At 40.4% G+C, this 23597-nt stretch overlaps 1 protein-coding gene across 13 annotated transcripts in view; it reads left to right on the forward strand.

Annotated features, from left to right (window-relative positions):
* The first annotated feature begins 1525 nt into the window (after positions 1 to 1525).
* The window catches only part of LOC116593182, a 151048-nt gene continuing 128976 nt past the window's right edge, over positions 1526 to 23597 (forward strand). For 7 of the 13 annotated variants that reach the window (XM_032347097.1, XM_032347096.1, XM_032347095.1 and 4 more), the window contains exons 1-2: positions 1529 to 2619; positions 10802 to 10876. In XM_032347097.1, coding sequence (XP_032202988.1) covers positions 2506 to 2619; positions 10802 to 10876 — 189 coding nt within the window. In that variant the 5' untranslated portion in view covers positions 1529 to 2505. Of the gene's footprint in view, positions 2620 to 10801; positions 10877 to 18539; positions 18607 to 22659; positions 22953 to 23597 lie in introns of those variants that run through there. The other 6 variants (XM_032347093.1, XM_032347103.1, XM_032347104.1 and 3 more) reach the window with 6 other exon arrangements.

The raw sequence follows: 23597 nt of genomic DNA on the forward strand, positions 1-23597 counted from the left end.
CATTGCCAGGGGTATTGTAGTTTTGAAATGGGTTTGTTTGAGGATGCTAGGTCTAATTTCATATCATTAAACTCTGAAATTACAGAAGGCTTTCCGATGTAATCTCTGCGCCTCAAAATGGCCTCATGGTGCACCACGAACCTGCTTGTGTACAAAGTCTGAAGGGCCTGTATGTAATACAGTCTACCTTTCTACAGCAACCAGCACTGTGTCTCTGTTGTTGCCCTTCTCACGGACTGTGTTTCTTGCGGTGCTCCATGTCAGAGGTCGACATGGAGAAACACAGGTTTCTAAAGCTGATAATGTGGCAGAGGTGACAATGTCAGGGTTTGGATGAGACCAAATGAGAATACTAATTCCACCAGGCGTGAACTCCGTGGCCTGGATCCCATCTGTTAGCTTCCTGAGTTGAAACTTCCCCATCTGCCAAAAGGGTACCATGAATGTCAAGACTTAGCATGGTGCTTGGCACAAGAGAGTACACACTCAGCACCTGTGTGGTTAGTATTATTAGCAACCAGAAATTACCTTAGTTTTACTTCAAGTCTTAGCCTTGTGCTAAGGATAATTTCTTTTTCAAGATTTTATTTTTAAGTAATCTCCATCCCCAACATGGAGCTTGAACTCACAACCCTGAGATCAAGGGTTGCATGCTCCACCGACTGAGCCAGCCAGGTGCCCCTGTCCTAAGGTCATTTAAAAAAAAATTATAGTGTGGATGCGGGTGTTTTTCTCAGAAACATTTCTAGAGGAAATTTGGTGGCTGTTTATCTAGTGTTAAAAGGCCTACCCAGCCTTGTCTAAGAGATACACAATGTCCATGCCTTCAACTAGATACATAAATGGTGTTATGGAACCCCTAGATATTGTCCACTCAATTCACTGTGGGCAGGAAGAGGGTCTATTTTTAAGGGGAGGGAAGAAGACCATAAATGGCTAAAAATAAGATTCTCCTATTCTGGCTGCCATTTTCACCCTTCATTTTTCTGTCCTCCCTCCCTCCAGGGTTCCTAAAGTCCTCTTATCACCTCTGTTCACTCTCCCCTCCTCTTTCTCTTCTTTAGAAATGGTACATATCATGAAAGAGAAAATTCTTGACACTGTCCTCAGAAAGTCGTGGTGGGGGTAATGCATTTTTAATCCCGAACACCTGGTCTCCTTTTATTTGGCTGCCAGAATGAGGAGGTTTTTTGATTATTCAAAAAAGTCCTCTTGCTCACAAATGACTAAAAAGGTTAATAAATTTCAGAATCTGCCCGGTAATCCAGGGAGATAGAACTTTGCAAACACAGACTTTTCTTTTTAGATTGAATCTGACATTATGAAAAGCTACCCCTCACTTGCCACACTTGAAGTATTTATCCAGGCTTTAAACACTGAGTAGCAAGAGTGTGGCGAGGGAGCTAACATTAATTGTGGGTCTGCTCTACAGAAGGACGCTCATATACATCATCTCACGTGGGCTTCATGACAGTCCCGTGGGGGAATGCATCACTCTGTCCATATTTCATAGGTGAGGGCATGAGGGAGCTTCCACACGCCCTGTCAGAAGGGACTTGCTCTAGTGCTGTTTCCCCAAATACTGGTGACCCCTTGCAGGAGTTAGTCATCTTCTCCAGCTGACCCTCTCATCCTGGTTGTGTAAAACCTTGATACAAGTGCCTCTCTGCCCACCATGCAGTGCCAATTATGGCAAGATGTGGCTCCCAAGTTCAACCACCCTGTGTGGCCAGTCTATTCTTGGGGTGTCAAGTGCAGAGGCCATCTTTCCAGGAAAGAGGGCTTTGAAATGGATATCCCCTCCCTCTGTGGTACAGACATAGCAGCTGTCTCCCTGAATCTCTTTCATGGGCTCTGCTTGCAGAGAAGCAGGTCTGCAAGTCCCTTTCTGTTGGCTGGGGTGGTGAGGTATTGTGTGGGGTATGACAGTGGGTGGGAACTCTAGTTACCTCTCAACAGTGCCTCATAGGAAAGCCTGCAGAGCATGGCAGGAGTGCGGGGTGTGTTTTGGTCTTCAGTTATGATTCTGAGAAAACAAGAATGTCATTTGCAAAAGGTGATCAGATTTAGTTCTTATAACAAGGCTGTGGGGAAGGTTCAGTCATGGTCCTAAGGTCATGGAATGATTACAGATCCAGGTGTGGGTTTGAATCAATGCTCTAATACTGTCCATGGTGAGTTCAAGCAACTTGGTATCAGTGTGACTCTCACCTTCCTGTGCCTCAGCTTCTTCTCTGTATGATTTGCCTACCCTATTCTGTTGTGAAAAGCAAATGAGATAACCTCCATGGTAGTAAGTGAGCTCTACATGTTCGCTGTTCCTCTCTCTGGTTTCCAGATGAGGAAACTAAAACCCAGATGGGCTAGAAAACTGCATAAAATCACAGAACATCTGAGTGCTTTCAAAACCTATGCTCTTAGCTGTGACTCCATGGCAATGCCTCTTAGCCTTTTCCACATCCTGGCACACGTGGAAAATACTGACTTATACGGCCTTGGAGGGGAATGAATGGGACAACTCTAGGCTTTAGGCGATGGGTCTGGTGGGCTCTGGCCATCTCAAGCTCCTTCTGGTCAGTTGGTACTTTGCTGTATTGGAACAGATGCCAAGGATATCAGGTAAGTCTTCCTGGAGGAAATGCTGTTTTCAGGGTAGCTTGAACAGTTAGTAAAGTTTAGAAGTGAAGCGGGGGGGCAGTGAGGTTGGATGTGAGGGAAATGCTTAATTTTATCTTCTGGAAAATAGAGATCACAATATTATCTATTTTACAGAATACTCAAAAATCGAATGAAGGAATGTATACAGAAAGGCTTTGTAAAATGTGATATCAATTTTAGCTCTTACTATTTCTAAGGAAGATGGACAAAACATCTGAAATTGTAAGAGTGATTTAGGCATAGTGGTTACGGAGATGGAACATTTCTACCAAACATTCACTCAGGGAAAGGTACAGTTTGACAGGACCTTCCTCCCTCCCCACCCTCCCTTCCTTCCTTCCTTTATTTATCTTTAACCAAATAAAAATGGACATTAGCTTCTTCCAAGATTTGCTATGAGGCTTAACCTATTTTCTTCAAGTAATTAAGCGAGTAGGGATAAGTTCAAGAGTCCTATAATCCCAAGCTAGGTGATCTCTGAAGGTCAGACTAATTTGGCTTTATCTGAGGCAATGGCAGGCCAGGCTGTCTCCGTCAGCTCTAGGCATCAGCTGCACCATCTCCTGATGGCAACGCCTGCTGGACATGGTGAACAGTGAAAGGATGAAGGTGACGGAAAGAGCATAGCAGGTGCCATGTGAATGGCTACTAGACTTATTTGTCAGCATATGGGAAATATTCATATGCTGACATATGGAAGAATGATTAGAGGCAAAAAGTAGGAAAACATGGGGTACACATAAAACAAAAATAAATCTTGGGACATTTCCGCAAGTCTTCATTGCTATTTCAATCCTACTATTTTGTAATCTTGGGCTACTTTTACTTTGAGATCCAGGACAAGATGTTTCAACTAATTCATCTCAAAATATTACCCATTTTAAGAAGTATTTTTTTTAAAGACCTCATTTAAAATTTGCTCAACTTTGACATTTTCTTTCCTGAGTTTACTGTAAAATTCAAGTCAAGTCACTTGCACAAATGCATCAATATTTTAAAAGCTACTAATCTTGCACATAAAAAAGAAAGCTCACAGTCTTCAATAATCTTTAATGTAACATGCATTCATTATATATGAGCCCTCAAAGGAGAAACTCACGTTGTTCAGAATCCTAAGTGCTACAGAACGGTGGCTTTGGTATAGTTAAATACCACACGTTTGCTTAGTAAAACCACCAACAAATGACTTTAGCACATTAACCCTGAAAGTCAGCACGACTCTTTTGTCTCTAATAATGAGGACTAAGCAAAAGAAGAGTATTTTCTCTGATGTGACATTCTTGTGGTCATAATTTTAACAAGATACTCTCCGTGAAATTTGACTCTGATGATGTTCCTCAGGCCTTAGAGAAGCTGACTCATTCTTTGTGGGTGAACTCAAATGTCACCTCTGCTGTGAACTAGTCCCTAACACCTCAAAAAAAAAAATGACTTGCTCCCATGGAACTTGGTACATGCCTCTGTTATGGCACCATTATCACCCAGTGTGCTAGCTATGCTTGTGTTTGTTTACCCAGTGACCAATGAACTCCTTGGGTGTAGGATGGTTTTTGGCACAGGAGGCAATTAATAGATAATTGTGGAATTAAAGAAAGTATCTAACACCACTGATATGTTTGAGATATAGATACATTTGCGCAGTTGTACCAACAAACAGAAAACAAAATGTTCAAGGGGCTATTGCCATCCAGACATAGAATTTTTAAAAAAGTATTTTAGGATGATGTCATCTTAAAATCTCCTTAACTGGAGAGATTCAAGAAAGGTCAACAATATTCTGAGATGAATGGCTGAATTAATGAATGAAAGAAGATTTTTCGTTAATGTATGCTCAACTTCCACCCATGTTTAAAGCTAGAACCCAGGAGAAGAGAAGGGGTTGGGCTTGATATTTATTGAGTGACTTCTGTCTACTAGGTTCCACTGTTGGAGGTTACTGATACATGATTCACTTTAGGTGTGACCACCCTATTGACTGAGTCTTATCAACTCCTTTTGTCAAATGGGGAAAACTTTTGTCAAATGGGATGTTCAGCAATGTGAACACAGTCATTCCATCTGCTAAGTGGCTGAATCAGAATTTGAACCCAAATCTGAAAAGGATTCTTAGTATATGTCTCTATGTGTTTATAAAAGGGAAGATTTCAATAGTTATTAAGATAATCAGGTTAACACTTATCTTGTAGCCTACACTTTCCCCTCTTAAACAAATATCTAAGGAAAAGGTTTGGGGGAAGGGCCTGAAGTGGGTCATTGGTGTGGGGGGGTAAGCAAGTGGACTCAGAGTCAGAAATCCGGGAGAGAGACTGCTCTGTCATGTTCTAGTTATTTAACTTCCTTGAGCCTCAGTTTCTTTAACTCAGTTTCTTTAACTAAAGAGTGGAAATGGTTGGAGGGGAATAATCATCATTTGTATATGACAGGATGTTTTAAGAATAAAATGGGAGAATGCACTAAGCAGCTAACCAAGTACCTGGTACTTGGCACTAGTGTTCAATACATTTTTATCATAATTACCCAAATGTTCTATGCTTATTGCCCAAAGTCAACAGATAGTTGCTCATCTCTCTATTGAATGTTGAGTAGATGCAATCTTAGAATAAATGGAAGAGGGGCGTCTGGGTGGCTCAGTGGGTTAAGCCACTGCCTTTGGCTCAGGTCATGATCTCAGGGTCCTGGGATCGAGTCCCGCATCGGGCTCTCTGCTCAGCAGGGAGCCTGCTTCCTCCTCTCTCTCTGCCTGCCTCTCTGCCTACTTGTGATCTCTTTCTGTCAAATAAATAAATAAAATCTTAAAAAAAAAAAGAATAAATGGAAGAGAAGCCCACTGAATGACCTTTCCCCTGTGACCTGCAGCCAAAGTGTGGGGGCTGGAATTATTTTAATGGGAGTTTGGTTCCTAGTTCTGCTTGGTTATCTTAGTAAGACAGGTCACTCTGTTTCTCTGAACACAGTTTTCTTACCTGCAGAATGGCAATCAAAACTGCACCTATCTTACCAAACTCTTGCCAGGCTTATTTGCAAGTGCTAAGATAAGAAGCACATGAAAGGGCATCTAACCTGGTCTAAGAAGAGCCAGGAGAGTCTTCTTCAAGGGAGGGAAGTCCAAGTGGACACCTAACAAAGAAAAGAGCCTAGTAAATCATGATACACCTTTCTGCCAATAATAATCGCATTATCATTTTAGTAATGTAAGATCTTCCTTGACTTATGACAGGCTTTCATCCCAATAAACCCATCATCAGCTGAAAATGTCTTAAGCCAAAAGGCATTTAATACATCTGACCTATTGCACATCACAGTTTAGTCTAGCCTGCCTTGAATGTGCTCAGAACACTTATGTTAGCCTATGGTTGGGAAAAGTCATCTCACCCAAGGCCTATTTTATAAGAAAATGTTGACTGTCTCATGTAATTTATGAAACACTGTCGTGAAACACATAATGGTCGTACATGTACAGAAGGCTTGCAAACATACCAGTTGCTGACCCTCATGATGGAGTAGCTGGCTTGGGTGCTGCCTGCTATCATGAGACCATGTTGCACCACATATCACTTACCTAGGAAAACATTGAAATTCAAAATTTAAAGTATAATTCCTACTAAATGCATATTGCTTTCACACCATTATAAAGTCAAAAAATCGTAAGTTGACCAATGTCTATATAATTGATACCTAAATTTATTTCAGACTATGTTTCCTGTTCTACTGGTTTAGCTTTCTGACATAACCTTTGAATTTCATTACGTTTTTAGGGGGAGGAATGCTGTGATTTTTCATCTATTTTAATTAATTAATTAATTAGTTAGTTTTTAGTGGATGACAATTATCTTCAAAATTTGGTCTATCATTTTCCTAAAGGCATTTCTGGAAGAACTCAGTATTTTGCAATGTCCTGAATCATTGGCTGTGTAATGTGAGAACTAAAAGAAATATAGACTGTGTAACTCTTGACCCAAAAGAAATATAGACTGTGTAACTCTTTCTGGTTTTCATAATGAGTGGAATAAGTCCATGAACTGTGTGTATATGTGTATGTGTATGTGTGTGTGTGTGTGTATAAAAATGTGTATACATCTTGGATTTGATCCTGAGTTATTCCTTCGGTATAAATAGGACACTGAAAGTCACATTAACTTTTCCAGGTCATGAGGGTTTTCATTAGAATGCTGGACTATTAATAGTTACCTAGTGGTGGAGAGGAAATGATGTTCCATTCCTTCTCCTCCCCAGAGGGCTTAGCATACCAGAGATCAACAGTGATTTGCAAGTGTCTGGTTCATAGTGTGCTGGTATTGTCTGTAAAGTCAAATTTTGGATGAACATTTTTCAATGAAAAAAAAATCAACAAGGGTGTCTTCATGAACATTCTGTTTCCTAAGGAAAATTATTCTACATGGAATTTACCTAGTGCACCGCATAAGAATTCTTAGCACAGAATATCCAGTACGGTGTAAAAATTTATTTCCCTCGAGTTGCTTAAATGTCATAGTGTTTGGTACAAATAAGGAAATAACTTGTGCAAATAATCTTGCCTACGTTTCTCTGCTATGGTCTCATACATAAGAGTGCCATCTATATAGAAAAGGATAGCTTAGTTATTACTTAGTGAACACAAACAACAGAGGTTGCCACAAGAGATAATTCAGAAACCTTTATTTTGTTTTGTTATTCTGTAAAACAAGGTTATCTGCCCAAAGAATCTGGAAAATTACCTGTGATATTTCCAACTGATTTTGTCTGAATTATTTCTGTGAGACCCACTGAATAGGCCACATTGGGATGAAGTGGACTTGTTAGAATAATAAGATCTGTCACATGGCTAATATTATCAGGTTTTTACTAGACTATAAGCTGCTTGAGGGCACAGCCTGTATCATATTTCACTTTGGATCTCTCCTGGGTCTTGAAGGTAGTAGGCATTGTCTAACCAGTTATTGAATTGATTTAAATTCATTTTACTGTGAAAATCATTTCTGAGTCCCCCAAGAATCAGACAGTATTTGAAAAATATATTCCTCAATGCTCTTTTTAAATTACATCTGGTTTAGTTTCCCATTGGGATCTACATATGTATGGAAACATTAGTGTATTATTTGTGGAAATCCTGAATTTTGACAAGGAAAGCAGCATCAAAAATTGGGTAACATTTGGCAAATATGGGTAAAATTGATGCAGATGTGTCTGGCCTAGCAGAGTTCATATAAATTAAGAGTTTTTGAAAAAACAAAAACCAAAACAAACAAACCATTTTCATGGCTATAGTACATTATACATTTTGTCTTACTTTTCTATTTTGGCAGTGTTATTATATAAGCCTGAAAATCAGGTGAGGTGATGCTTGTGTGTTTGAGCATGTATGTATGTAAATAAGAGATAAATGAAATTTCATCTCAATAAGATGAGCCTGGCATAGAATGATGATAATGGCTATTAATTGAGAGTCCAGCATGTATCAGGTCACCTTTATTTTTTTAAAAAAATTTAAAAAGATTTTATCAGTTGCTTTCTTATACACTAAGAATGAAAATATAGAAAGGGAAATTAGAGAATTGATTCCATTTACTATAGCACTAAGAACCATAAGACACCTGGGAATAAACCTAACCAAAAAAGGTGAAGGATCTGTACTCTAGGAACTACAGAAAACTTATGAAAGAAATGGAAGAAGACACAAAAAGATGGAAGACCATTCCATACTCATGGGTCGGAAGAGTAAACATTGTTAAAATGTCTAAACTGCCTAGAGCAATCTATACTTTCAATGCCATCGAATTCAAAATTCAACATTTTTCAAAGAGCTGGAACAAACAATCCTAAAATTTGTATGAAGCCAGAAAAGACTGCATTGCTAAGGAAATGTTGAAAAAGAAAAACAAAACTGGGGACATCATGTTGCCTGATTTCAAGTTTTACTACAAAGCTGTGATCACCAAGATAGCATGGTCCTGGCACAAAAACAGACACATAGACCAGTGGAACAAAGTAGAGAGTCCAGAGATGAACCCTCAACTCTATGGTCAAATAATCTTTGACAAAGCAGGAAAAAATATCCAGTGAAAGAGAGACAGTCTCTTAAATAAATGGTGCTGGGAAAATTGTACAGCTATATGTAGAATAATGAAATTCGACCATTCTCTTACACCATACACAAAGATAAACTCAAAATGGATAAAAGACCTCAACATGAGGCAGGAATCTATCAAAATCCTAGAGGAGAACATAGGCAGTAACTTCTTCAACACCGGCCACAGCAACTTCTTTCAAGACATGTCTCCAAAGGCAAAGGAAACAAAAGGGAAAATGAACTTTTGTGACTTCATCAAGATCAAAAGTTTCTGCACAGCAGAAGAAACAGTCAACAAAACAAAGAGGGAACCCACGGAGTGGGAGAAGATATTCGCAAATGACACTACAGACAAAGGGCTGATATCCAAGATCTATAAAGAACTCCTCAAACTCAACACTGCAAAAACAAGTAATAACATAAAAAAATGGGCAGAAGCCATGAAGAAACACTTCTCCAAAGAAGACATACAAATGGCTAAAAGACACATGAAAAAATATTAATCATCATTAGCCATCAGGGAGAACCAAATCAAAACCACATTGAAATACCACCTTACACCAGTCAGAATGGCCAAAATCAATGAGACAGTAAACAGCAAGTGTTGGAAAGGATGTGGAGAAAGGGGAACCCTCTTATACTGTTGGTGGGAATGCAAGTTGGTGCAGCCACTTTGGAAAACAGTGTGGAGATTCCTTAAGAAATTAAAAATAGAGCTTCTCCATGACCCAGCAAATGCACTACTGGGTATTTACCCCAAAGATACTGATGTAGTGAAGAGAAGGGCCATCTGTACTCCAATGTTCATAACAGCAATGGCTACAGTCATCAAACTGGAAAGAACCAAGATGCCCTTCAACGGATGAATGGATAGAGAAGATATGGTCCATATATACAATGGAGTATTATTACGTCTCCATCAGAAAGGATGAATTCCCAACTTTTGTAGCAACATGGACGGGACTGGAAGAGATTATGCTGAATGAAATAAGTCAAGCAGAGAGAATCAAGTATCATATGGTTTCACTTGCTTGTGGAGCATAAGGAATAACATGGAGGACACGGAGAGATGGAGAGGAGAAGTGAGTTGCAGGAAATCGAAGGAGGAGACAAACCATGAGAGACTGGACTCTGAGAAACAAACTGAGTGTTTTGGAGGGGAGGGGGTAGGGGGATAGGTGAGCCTGGTGGTGGGTATTATGAAGGGCACATATCGCATGGAGCACTGGGTGTGGTGCTAAACAATGAATGCTGGAACACTGAAAAGAAATGAAATGGAATAAAATGGAAAAAAATTTCAAAAAAAGATTTTATTTATTTATTTGAGAGAGAGAGAGACAAAGATGGCAAGAGAGAGCACAAGCAGGGGGAGCAGCAGGCAGAGGGAGAAGGAAACTCCCCTCTGAGCAGACAGTCAGTGAGGGGGACAATCCAGGAGCCTGGGATCATGCCCTGAGCTGAAGGCAGACACTTAATCGACTGAGCCACCCAGGCGCCCAGTCACCTTTAAATACAATAATATATTAAATGTACAAAACAACCCTAGGAATTAACTGTTATTTCCATTTTAAGGTTAATAAACTGATGTTCAGATCTGTTTAATACCTTGCTCAAGCTCATACAGTAAGTGGCAGAGCTGAGATTCAAACCCGAAACTGACTAGGAAATTGGTCTTCTTCCCACGTATTGTGCTTAACAGAGGAGGCACCTACACATGGTGATTCTTAACAGTGTCAAAACATCTTTTTCTTTGGGAACAACCCTTGTCTGTAATTATTACCTGTAGAGTCTTTCTTTGAGGCTTACAGCTAGATTAAGGCTTTGTTGAAGGAGAGCAATAAAATAGTCCAATTGCAGCTTCTAGCACTGCCAACATTTCCTGGGAAGTCAGTAACTGGACAAAAGTGAGTCACCTTGAATAAAAGAAAAAGAGCGAAGTGAGAGGGCGTTTAATGCTTTGTCTCTTTTTAATACAACAAATTAAACAATTTGAATTCTGAGTAGAAAGAAACAAGTGAGATATTATGTCACTTTTCAAACCATGTTGGATTAATATCCCAGCATTTTTCCCTTCAGGTGATGATGAACGAGCAGCCGCATCGCAGAGCTGCGGTGGAAGAGGCTGAGAACGAGCCTGCCTTTTATTGGCTGGTAAGGGGGCCTAGGTGATATTTTGACTGGGGAGGAGAAGGGTGATATTAGAGGAAATTAGCTGGTTTGTCCTCAATCTCCTTTCCTATGCATACAGGAACGATAATGTTAAAGTGTTCAAACTGAAAATCAGTTTATCTGTCTGACTTTTTTTTGTTCAAGTGCTGCGATGCTCGGCCACCAGGAAGCCCAGGTCTGCTGAGATGGGCAACTAAACACCTAAATCCTCTTGTTGTGATATGTGCTAGGGATAGCAGTGAAGCAAGGCACTGCTCTCATGTAGCTTATAAGACATAACAATTTCATATAATGGTATGCGAGGACTTTTATTTTTTTCAAAAGATTTTGTTTATTTGAGAGAGAGAGAGAGAGAGAACACAGAGGGAGAGTAAGAGGGAGAAGCAGATGCCCTGCTGAGCAGAGAGCCCGATCTGGGCTCCATGCCAGGACCCTGGGATCTTGACCTGAGCTGAAGGCAGAGGCTTAACCCACTGTGTCACCCAGGCTCCCCACGTGAGGACTTTTAAAAATATCAGAGTCAAAGAAAATTCAGCAACTCAAAGGGAGAAAAATTGCCTCCAGAAGGCCCCGGGAACTAGCCCTAGGCTGGGAGTGTTCAGGGGAACTGTGGGAAGACAAGACAATAGAGAGAAAAACTAGGGCCCCAATGCAGTTTCAGCTTCTTGAAGGTAATGGCATTGGTAGGAGATGGCTGTGCTTTCCCTGGGGCTACTCAGATTGTGAAACAGGAGAGAATGCCTGGCCATTAACTCTCTGGAAACTGCTTGATTTAATGCAAACTCTGTTTTGTTCATTGGTGACTTGAGGGAAGGGTCTATGAACTCTCGCAGCCAATCACATTCACTTTCTGTGAAGAGTCTTTTTTAATAATTAGAAAATATATATTTCATTTATTTATGTTATTGAGGTGAATGAAATTTACATGAAATTAGCCATTTCAAAGTGAAAATTTCAGCAGCATTTACTATATTCACCATGTTGTTCAACCGTCACTTCTGTTTAGTTCCATAACATTTTTGTCACCCCAAAAGGGAACTTCGTACCTATTAAGTAATTTTTGCTCATTCTCCCACTTCCCTGGCTCTGCTAACTACCAATCTTTGCTCAGCCTCTACCGTTCTTGTTATTTATTTATTTATTTATAAAAAGATTTTATTTATTTATTTGACAGAGAGAGAGAGAGAGATCACAAGTAGGCAGAGAGGCAGGCAGAGAGAAGGGGGGGAAGCAGGCTCCCCACCAAGAAGAGAGCCTGATGTAGGGCTTGATCCCCAGACCCTGAGATCATGACCTGGGCCAAAGGCAGAGGCTTAACCCACTGAGCTACCCAGGCACCCCTGTTCTGGTTATTTATTATAAATGGAATCATGAGAGACTATGGACTCTGAAAAACAATCTGAGGGGTTTGAAGAGGTGGGGGGGTGGGAGGTTGGGGTACCAGGTGGTGGGTATTATAGAATGCATGGAGCACTGGGTGTGGTGAAAAAATAATGAATACTGTTATGCTGAAAAGAAATAAATTTAATTAAAAAAATAAACGGAATCATAATCTTTTGTGTCTGGCTTCTTTCACGTAGCATTACATTTTCCATGTTGGAGTATATATCAGTTCTTCATATCTTTTTATGGATGAATAATCTAGTATATGTGTATACCACATTTTATCATTATTGATTAATAGATATTGGGCTGTTTCAACCTTTTAGCTTTTGTAAATAGGGCTTCTATGAACTTGTATTGTCATAGTCCATTTGAACTGCTGAACAAAATACAGACTGGGTGGCTTATAAATATGGAAATTTATTGCTTTCAGTTGTGGAAGCTGAAAGTCTGGGATCAGGGTGTCAGCATGGTTGGGTGAAGGCCTTTTTCTGGCTCAAAGACTTCTTGTATCCTCACATGGTATAAGGGGCCAGGGGACTCTGTGGATCTCTTTTGTAACACTAATCCTATTCATGAGAGTCCCACCCTGATAACTTAATCATTTTCCAAAGGCCCCACCTGCTAACATCATAACACTGGGCATTAGGATTCCAACATGTGATTTTGGAGAGATACAAACATTCAGACCACACCATGTGTGTACCTGTGCTTGTTTGAACATCTGTTTCCAATCCTTTTGAGTATAGACCGAGGAGTAGAATTACTGGGTCATATGCTAATTCTATCTTTAACTTTTTCAGAAACTAACAAACTATTTTTTAAATGGACTAAACGATTTTACACATCCACCAGGAATGAAAACAGTTCCAATTTCTCCACATCTTTGCCAACATTTGTTATTTTCCTTTTTTTTTTTTTTTTAAATTATAGCCATCCCAATGGATACAAACTGGCACCTCATTGTGGTTTGATTTACACTTCCCTAATTAAAAGCCCTTTTTTCATGGGTTTGTAGGCTATCCACATATCTCCTTTGGAGAAATGAGAAATGTCTATTCTAGTCTTTTGCTCATGTTTTAATTGGGTTTTTTGTTGTTGTTGAGTTGGCCCCCTAAGTTTTGAGCCATGTAGTTCAGCTCCGTCCGATGTAAATCCAATCACCACAGCAGTCTTAACAGTGGGGCATGGGCAGGGGGAAGAGAAAGCAGACAGCGCAAGAGAGGTGGAACTGAAGGGATGTGGCTGAAAGGGTGTCATACAGCTTTACCGTCCTTCATAACTTAGATGTCACAGTTTGTTTTCCCTGATAGCTTTGACTTAACACTTTGATGGTACCGTTTTCTGAATCCATGACCTCAGCTTCATTCTCACCACCCTTGTGTAGCTCTGCCATAAAGAGCTACCATTTTTTAGTGTATGTCACGTACATTATCTTGCTTAACCTTCACAGCCATACCAGATCGACCTTATTATCCTAATTTTACAGATTAGAAGAATTGAATCTTGGGGAGATTGAGTAACTGTTTCAAGATCATAACTAGAAGGCTGGGGTGTCTGGGTGGCTCAGTTGGATAAGCCTCTAACTCTTGGTTGTGGCTCAGGTCATGATTTTGGGGGTCGTGGGATCAAGCTTCTTGTTGGGCTCTGTGCTCAGCAGGGAGTCTGCCTGGGATTCCCTGTTTCCCTCTACCCCTCCCCTCTGCTCATGCACTTGATCTCTCTATAATAAATAAATAAATCTTAAAAAAAAGTCACAACTAGCAGGAGACTGAATGAGTAGGAACTTGATTCTCACAATTTCACACCCTTTTCCTCTTACTCCACAGATGGTTCCTCCCTTGCATGAATTATTGTCACAGTCTCCTTGCCTATCTCCTTTTTTTTTCAGTATTCCCTTCCTCATTCAGTCTTCCACACTGTTGACTTGATGATTTTTCTAAAATGTAAGGCTTTTCATGCCACAGCCTTGCTGAAGGTCTTTTAATGGTTTGTTATCCTACAATATCCTCGTCTTTCAAGTCATTGTGTTTTGCTGTCCTCATTTGCATTGTACCTTGTAGTCATGTCAAACTATTCTTAATTTCTGGAATGGGTCAACCTGTTTCATAACCTTGTGTTCAAAACACAGAGTTCCTGCTGCCTGGAATGCATTAAGGACTCCCCTCCACCACAGGATTACATTATGAACTTCTCCCTATGCCATAAAAATGCCCAAAATTGGCAAATAATTAGGAGAAAGAGAGGAAGCTGTCATTATTTACATATCTCATCTTGACAGCCTGGAATATCCAAGAGAATCAACTAAAAAACTAATAAGACCACTTAGTAGTCAGATACAAGATTAAAAAAAAAAATCAATCTCTCAATCACCAACAGTACAATTTAGAAAATGTAATGGAAAGAAGATTCTCACTCACAGTAGCATCAAAAACTATAAAACGTTTTTGGTGGGAATGCAAACTTGTGCAGCCACTCTGGCAAACAGTATGGAGACTCCTCAAAAAGTTAAAAAAGGAAGCTATCCTATGACCTAGAAATGACACTACTAAGTATTTATGCAAAGGGTACAAGGATGCTGATTTAAAGGGGCACATGCACCCCAATGTTTATAGCAGCATTATCAACAATAGCCAAATTATGGAAAAGAGCACAAATGTCCACTGGCTGATAAATGGATAAAGAAGATTATATATATATATATTCCATATATATATATATATATATATATATATATATATATATGGAATATTACTCAGCCATCAAAAAGAATGAAATCTTGCCATTTGCAACAACATGGATGGAATTAGAGTATATTATGCTAAGTGACATAAGTCATGATTTCACTCATGTGTGGAATTTAAGAAACAAAACAGATGAACATATGGGAGGGGGGAAAAGAGAGGGAAACAAATCATGAGACATTCTTAACAATAAGAGAACAAACTGAGGGTTGATGGAGGGAAGGGAGATGGGCTAGATGGGTGATGGGTATTAGGGAGGGCACCTGTGATGAGCACTGGGTGTTGTATGTAAATAATGAACCACTGAACTCTATTTCTGAAACCAATATTGAACTTTATGTCCACTAACTAGAATTAAAAGCAAACTATATAACATAATAAAGTAAAACTTAAGAAATGAAAACAAACTATAAAACACCTAAAGCAACAAATACTTTAAAAAATCTTTCTGGACTATTATTGAAGGACAGAAAAATAACACCTGAATATATAGTACAGTCCATGTTTCTGCATAGTGTCAAATGGTGAGGAGCCTGAGGTCTGACCACTGGAGTCCAATTCTTTCCTGGGTCATCTCAGAACATTTGCTTCACTCCTCTAAGGTGTGGCTTGCCCTTCCTTCCTTCCTTTCTCTTTCATTCTTCCTTCCTCCCTCCCTTCCTTCCTCTCTTTTTTTAGATTGATTTATTTATTTGTGAGAGAGAGCATGAGTGGGAGGGGCAGGGAGAGAGAAAGAATCTCAAGCGGACGCTAAGCTGAGCGCAGAGCTCAAGGCGGGGCTGATCCCCTGACCTGTAGATGATAACCAGAGGCAAAGCCAAGAGTCAGAGGCTCAACTGATTGCACCATCCAGGTGCCCCTAAGGCGTGGCTTTCTTGTTTGTAAAATGAGAGCAACAATATTCGTTAACTCCTGTGTCAAGGATGAGAGTTGAAAAAATGAGCTGACTAAATAAAATGAGCTCTTTAGAGCACTCTACCCAGTGCCAGGCACGTAGTAAGTAATTAATAAATCACCTATTACACTAAAGATGTCAATTATCCTTAAGATAATCTATGCATTTAATGCAACTCCCATTGAGCATTTGTTTTGGTTGTGATTTGTAATTTTACTGAGAGCTTTACAGGTATTGGTTTTTTGGTTTGTTTGTTTGTTTTTTTAACTTTCTGTTTTTGGAGTCATGTGTCTTCTGAGCTGTTGTGGATGTCTCCCAGCAGAAGTATTTTGCTTTTGGTTTTGCCTTTGCTTTTGCTGCATATGACCCCATATATTTGTCTCTCTTGCTCTCTCTCATCCTATCTCCCTTTTTTCCTTTCTTCTTTCTTCTGCTCTTTTCTTCCTTTGTTTTCCTGCCTCGAGGTCACAAAGATACTCTTTTTGTGTTAAGTAGAGGTTTTATTGTTTCTCTTTCACACTTAGATCTATAATTCACCTGGAAATCATGCCAATATTGTACTGTCTTAATGTTAAGCCTTGATACCTGGTAGAGTAAGTCTTTCTGTCTTGTTCACTCTGTTTTTGCTCAAGTCCCCTGCACAACTGAGTACTCATCTTCTACCCCTGCCTGAATGGGAACCACAGGCCTTAGACACCTATGCCTCTAACGGAGACTGAGAACCCCATTCCCCATTCTGGCTTTGCTTTCCCTCCATGTTTGTGACACTGGTGGGTTTTCCTCTCCCTCTTTTGAGCTGAGTTATGTACTTAAAACATTATTTTGATCAGAGTTGGTTGAGAATTTCTATTGTTTAGAGTGGGAGACAGAGGCTTTGGTGCTGGCTTAGAATTCCATATTCCTGGAAGCCTCTGGCAATACTACCTGGAATCTTGAAAAAGGTCTTGAAATAAAAAATGAGGTAGATATAAATACAGAAAGTATGGAAAGATGGTTAAGTCATATGATTAAATGAAAAATTGCACAACAATAGGCATAGTATAATTTAATTTATATAAGCACAATGCAAAGCAAACTGTTCATTGTGGTTACTCTTAACCACTATGAGTTGGGGTCGAGGGTAGATGGTAAGAGGAAACTTTCAAGGAGTTTTTCATATCATTTGGTATTTTGCAATTTGTTTATTATGTGTTTACAAGCAATACAACTTACGTTACTCTTACAATTTAATGGTCCACCATATCCCTCCTCCCAGTTCAGACCCCAAACCCTTGACAGCCTTCAGAGCTTTGCTGTCTCCCCACCTGCTTGGCATCTGTGCTCCAGCCACCTGGCTGTCTCTCAATCTTTTGAGAATGCCACTCTCCTCTCTACCTGAGGGTCTTTGCATTTCCCCTTCTGTCTATAATGTTCTGGCCCCACCTCTTTGACTGGTTACCTAAAACTCATCCTTTAGGGGCTCTCAGATTTTACAACATGTCCTCAGAGCAGCCTTCCTTGAACTTCAGACCAGGTAATGTTCCCTGTTATATGCTCTCCTAACATCTGATACTTCCCACATTTTAATTACATCATTTTGAAAGTCGTTGTTACACTGCTGAACAACTGCAGTAGAACACGAGCTTTGTTCTATCAGGGACTAGGGCTGTCTCATTTGCCGATTATTCCCAGAACCTAGCAGAGCAACTTGGACATAATACACACTCAGTGAAGGAATCAACAAGTAAGTGAAGGAGACTTTGGCTGAATCTTTTGTGTAGTTTCTGATTCCCCTAAGTCCCTTAATGGAAACTTAGGGATCTGAGGCTCCCATGTTGGGAAATGTTAATTCCTTATCTGCTCCTGCTCAGGGCTGCACGTATTTGTGCAATGCAGGTCATGTGTCTGTGAGTCTACTGTGAACAAAGGATGGAACTCTGGGGACTTTGATAAGAAAGGTAATTATTTCCTGGGAGTTGCCTGGGAGATTCTCCCTCTATTCCCAGGAGCCATTCCCTTTATGCTTGTTTCCAGGCTCCTGCCATCCAACATCTTCAACTTCAGTTGCTAGCTGGTCTTTTGCTGTCTCGCTGGAGTTTCGTCATTGGATAATTTCCTGTCCATGGATCCTCGGGAGATTATGCTAAAATTTTATTCCCAGCGTCATCAGGAGTGAAGCCAAATAAACTGAACTCTAGAGAATGTGCTTTCACACATAAGAACACAGCTAAGTAATTGCTATGTTGAACAGAAGAGGAAATCAGTCACTATAAAACTCATGCTGTAGGATAACTCATTTCCAAGCAAGATCCTGATGGGACTCACCTAAATGGAATTAAACTTTTATGAATTTCTTTTGAAAAAGGACCCATTCAACCATCAGACTAAGAGAATCATTTCATTTTACTTAACTAAAAGGTCAGAACTTCTTGATGTCCCAGTTACGTAGGTGGTACATTATGCCCATGCTCATCAGAACATCATGGATGACTTCAGTTATATAAAAGTTCAGTCACGTTGAAACTCCTTGCTGAATGATTCCTAGAGGAAGAGCCCTTTTTTGCAACGAATCACCTGATTCTTTTGAATGATTTCTAAAAAGGAGAGGCCCTGAGTTCAGACGTGCCATTTACTGCCGGTCAAAGGGCAATCTGCCAATGGATGTCACCCTCTAGGAAGCAGAGCCTTTCCATTCTCGGAGAAAAGCGATGGTAACTGGACTTTACATATGTTTCCTTTTTTGAGATACAGACCACAGAGTTTGTTTATGACTATCTTTAGCACGAACAGGAAACTTGCCATGAAACGCAAACGAAGGGGCATAGAGTTAAAATGTCATCAAACTCATGAGAAATATGTTCCAAATGAGCCAGTGGCTTTAAAAGGCCCATTTTAAAACACAAGAATGTTGCAGCGCAGTTCTGTTTTCAGTAGCAGGGAGGGGAATTGCTGTGCCAACCATACTCTCTGGCCTTGTGACCAGCTGCTCGTTATTTGTCAGAAGAATAGCTGGGTGGGACCACGGTTGCAGGCTCTGGCTGTGGAAAAAGTGTTCTCTGTGAGAAACTTACAAGTTTGTATAAAGGTCAAACCAGGAATGCTGATCTTTAGCAGTGTCCTAACCCTATCCTTAACCTCAGCACTAGCTTTGGTTTTTAAGCAGGATAACTCAGATGAGTAATCCTGAGGAGACCGCATTCAAGGGTACCAAATCCTCTTCTCTACTCTTACTTCCTCTGGGGGTCATGGCTGCACCAGTGGGTATCCCCATTGGTCAGAATAGGTCAGGGTAAGCTGTTGTAACAACAACGACAAAAGCCTAAAATGAACCAAAAGCCTTCATTTAGAGATGGCTGGTGGAAGGTGGAAAATGTTTTCTGAGGCAGGAAGAATGTTTCTCTTTCCCTTTGACCTGGGGACGGACAATGGTTGAGATGGTGGCTGTCCCATTTCAGCTGGCTTCTGGAGTGAGAAGATGAGCAGCATAGCCCCAGCTGATCTGCAATGCAAATAAACTTTGGGATTCTAAGTGACTTAGATTTAGCAGCAGAATCTGGCTTATCCTAAGACCATATCTACGGCAGTTCTATAGATGAACAGACGGACTGTTCATATAGGTTAAACAAACGACTCTAGCCAAGGGCCAGGGAAACCAGGCAGGAGCTCTACGAACACGTCAGGCTGATTTTCATTTGTCTCTGGCAAGAGCCATGGGAGACATCAATTTTTCCATCAGCTACTGAGTCCTCAGACTGATGAGGTCATTCTGATCCCTTGTGCCCCTGGGAATAAGCCTGGTCTTTTTCAAGGAGAGTAAAATTACTTTTTTTTCTTTGGTTTAGGATCACAGGTAGGGTAACCAATCATCCCATTTTGCCTAGGACACAGGACTATCAGTGATAAGAAACCCTTAGAATCCCAGACTTACCTGGGGTGAGTTGGTCATCCTAATTACTGAGGTGATTATCTCCTGGCAACATTCAGTAATGACATAGCATAAGCTCCCACTGCACCTTATACATCTTTTCATCATAATATTTATTACATTATGTTGTAAATGATTCAGACTGTTCAGTGTCTGTCTGCCCACAAAACCCTGAACCTGAGACCAAGGACTGTTTCTTGTCCATTTCATAGTCCCAATACCTTGTATGGTGCTTGCCCCTTCAAAAGAGCACAATAAATATTTGTTGCATGGATGAATGGATGCTACTTCTCTGTTGTTTTTCATTCCAAAAACTGATGTGGTATGATTGGCTCTTTCTCCTTTGAGGATCAGTTCTGCCTGGAAACTAATTTAACATACAGAAAGGTAGGAGTCTTTCTGGACTGTAGCTATAAGCTGGCATAAAGTTTCCAGTGTGACCCACAGCGTAAAATTACATAAACATAGCACTGAGTTTCAGCATAAACCGATTCCTTATTAGACTGACTGAATAATTGAATCTCCTTGTTTGGCATTTGTTTAAAGACAGAAGGTCATGGGACAAATGGTGGGTATTTGAGGCTGTGGAAACATATGTTATAAATTTGGTTTAGCTGTTTCTGGTAACTGGGATTATTGTGACTGAAGACCCAGGCCTCCCAAGTCTGCCCTCCACCCTTGGGAATGCACAACAACATGCCCTCTAAAAACAGAGGCAGCAAGAAAATGTCCATGGGCAGGTCTCACGGATGGACTACACTCCAGTTAAGGACAGCAAACAGTAGACTGAGAAACTTGCTCAGGAGGATTAGATCCAGGCCCCAGCCAGCTAGATGTTTTCATAACAGGCCTGTGAGGTGTGCTGGGAAAGCATTTGGTAGTTCTTGACTCCACTTATAAACTAAACCCTCAGATATCTTTGTTTTCATTAATCACTCATAGTGAGTCTCTCCTAAGTGACTAAGCTTTTCTGAGAAGTGATTTAAATTCTATAAAAAGGGCCTGTGAAGTGGTGGATCACACTGAACTTGTGTTAAAAAGGTTTAAAAAAATCTATCCTCAGTTTCCTCATCTGTAAAATGGGTTTAATGATCTCTACCTTTCTTACTTCATAAGATAGCTTATGAGGTTAAAGGAGATTAAGTCAGTGAGAATAGTTTAATGCAGAATGAATATAAGATAATGTATATTTCCTTTATTCATTTACCTAATTCTTCTCATCTTATAATAAATCTTACCTAAGTTTGCCCTCTGCTTTAGGACTTCCTTTCATTTATCCTAATATTTTCTTCATCACAGGAAGGGAATAAGCATTTGCTTTGTGTTTTCTTTGTGCATTCTCTTCATAATGATACTTATGGCACAGCTACCATTATCTTAATTGTACATACAAATTCTAGTTCATAGTAGTTCATATCCAAGATCATGCAGCTAGACCTTAAGTTTAAACTCAAGTGTCCCTATCTCATTGCCCACATGAAATTTCTATCACATCATACTACCTTCCAAGTTTTAAGGAGTTTCCCTCTTTTGTTTCTTTTGTATCTTTGATTTCGTATGCAAGTCCACCTTGGGCTTGATTACAACATTTTGATTTTTTTTTAAAGATTTAAAAATTTATCTTAGAGAGATACAGAGAGAGTGAGATCATGGGGGGTGGGGAGGGGCAGAGGGAGAGGGAGAGAGAAACTCAAGGAGACTCCTCACTGAGTGTGGAGACTGACTTGGGATTAGACCTGAGCTGAAATCAAGAGTCAGATGCTTAACTGACTGTGCCACCCAGGCATCCACAACATTGTGATTTTTTAAAATTTTGATCATATTTCCTCTTCTTTCATCACACAGACTGAAATGTCTACCTTATTCTGGCAGTCCTCTCCATTTCCTGGATCTTTGTACTTGCTTTTATTTGGATGTTTCTTGAGCTATAATAGCTAAAGTTGCATGCAATATTGCAGGTGCTGGCCCTCCAGGGTTTGGTACCAGAACAGAATAACGTTTCCAGATGTACTGCCAATGTTGACCACAATACCCAGGTTATCGTTAGCTGTATGGGCTGAAGTAGGGCAATTCCAGTGGAACATCTCTCAGCTATAGCCAGAAACCATGTGGCCAGCCATCAGGGAACATGGTGTCTCAAGACCTCTGTCTTGAGGTCTCTAATTTTTTTTCCTTTATTTATTCAACAAGTATTGAAAAACACCAACCCTGTGCCAATCTCTGCTCTAGTTGCTGCAGGTAGGGTAGAGTATAAAACACCCCAAGTTCCTGGGGCACCTGAGTGGCTTAGTTGGTTAAGCGGCTGCCTTCGACTCAGGTCATGATTCCGAAATCCTGGGATCAAGCCCCGCATCGGGCTCCCTGCTCAGCAGCGAGCCTGTTTCTCTCCCTCTCTCTCTCTCTGCCTGCTGCTCTGCTTACTTGTGCTCTCTATCTCTCTGTCAAGTAAACAAATAAAATCTTTAAAAACAAAACAAAACAAAACCCCAAGTTCCTGTTTCTATGGAGTATATTGAGTACTGTGGAGAGATAGTCAACAGATACAAATATGTACAATATGTCAGAGATTATTACAATAACTGTCTAACTGGCTTCCCTGTCTCCAGTGAGGCAGTAAGTGCTATGTAGAAAAATAAAGTTGGGTGAGAGAAATAGAGAAAGACTGGGTGGGTGGTTTGCTTCTCTGTCTACAATGGTCAGGGACATCTGTGATAAAGTGAGATCTTAGCAGAAACTTGAAGCAAAGGTTATCTCAGAGAAGAACATTCCAGGCAGAGAGAAGAGTGAGTGCAACCATCATGGGGAAGCTACTCACCACATGTGAGGTGTGGCAGTATAGTTGGAAGTACGTCAGAGTAGATGGGACTGGGGAGATGAGGTTAGAGATAAGGTCAGAGTTTCAAGGTTAAGGAAGGGCAGATCATGTACAGTCTTGTAAGTTCTGGTGAAGGACTTGGTTTTCTTCTGCCAAAGAGAAGGGGAGGAAGCCATGGGAGAATTAAGAACAAGGAACTGGCCTGATCAGACTTAACATTTTAAGAAACTCACTCTGACTGGTCTGTGGAGAATACACTGTGGGAAAGGAATGGTGGTGGCAAGGAGACCAGTTAGACAGATCTTATAATAACCCAGGTGAGAGATGATGGTGGCTTGGGTGGTGGCTCAGGGCAATGGTGGAGTTAAGTACAAAATATTATTTGATCCTGGGTATGGACTGAATATGAGAGAAAGAGAAGAGTCAATGGTGACTCCAAGGTTTTTGGCTTGAGAAATTGTAAGGATTGGATGAATAGAGTTGCCTTTTATTGAGCTGAGGAATAGTGTGGGAGGCGTGTGTGTGTGTGTGTGTGTGTGTGTATGTGTGTGTGTGTGTGTTATGTGTGTGTGCATATTTGCATATGGTGGCAGAGGATTTGAAGTTCTATTTTGTGTATCTGAAGTCTGAGATGCTTCTAAGCAAGGACTTTAAGTAGTCAGCTAGATACGCGTGTGATGTGTTCACAGGAGAGGTTAGGGCTGGAGTTATAAGTTTGGGATCTTAAAAGCTCTGGGGCTAAATGAGCTCACCCAGGTAGATAAATAAATCGATAAGAAAGAGGTCAGAGCTCTGAACCCTGGAGCACTCCAACATACCATTTCAAGCTTGACAGATAGATGGAACCAGTAAAGAGGAGAAGTCACTTAAAAGTTGCTTTGGTAGCTGTGTGGTAGCAGTTACTGTAAATGCTGGGTTTGCTTATGAGAGATCTGTTTCCAAAGTGGGAGACCACCAGGGAT

The sequence above is a fragment of the Mustela erminea genome, chromosome 6 (assembly GCF_009829155.1).
Source record: "Mustela erminea isolate mMusErm1 chromosome 6, mMusErm1.Pri, whole genome shotgun sequence".
Classification (NCBI taxonomy): Eukaryota; Metazoa; Chordata; class Mammalia; order Carnivora; family Mustelidae; genus Mustela; species Mustela erminea.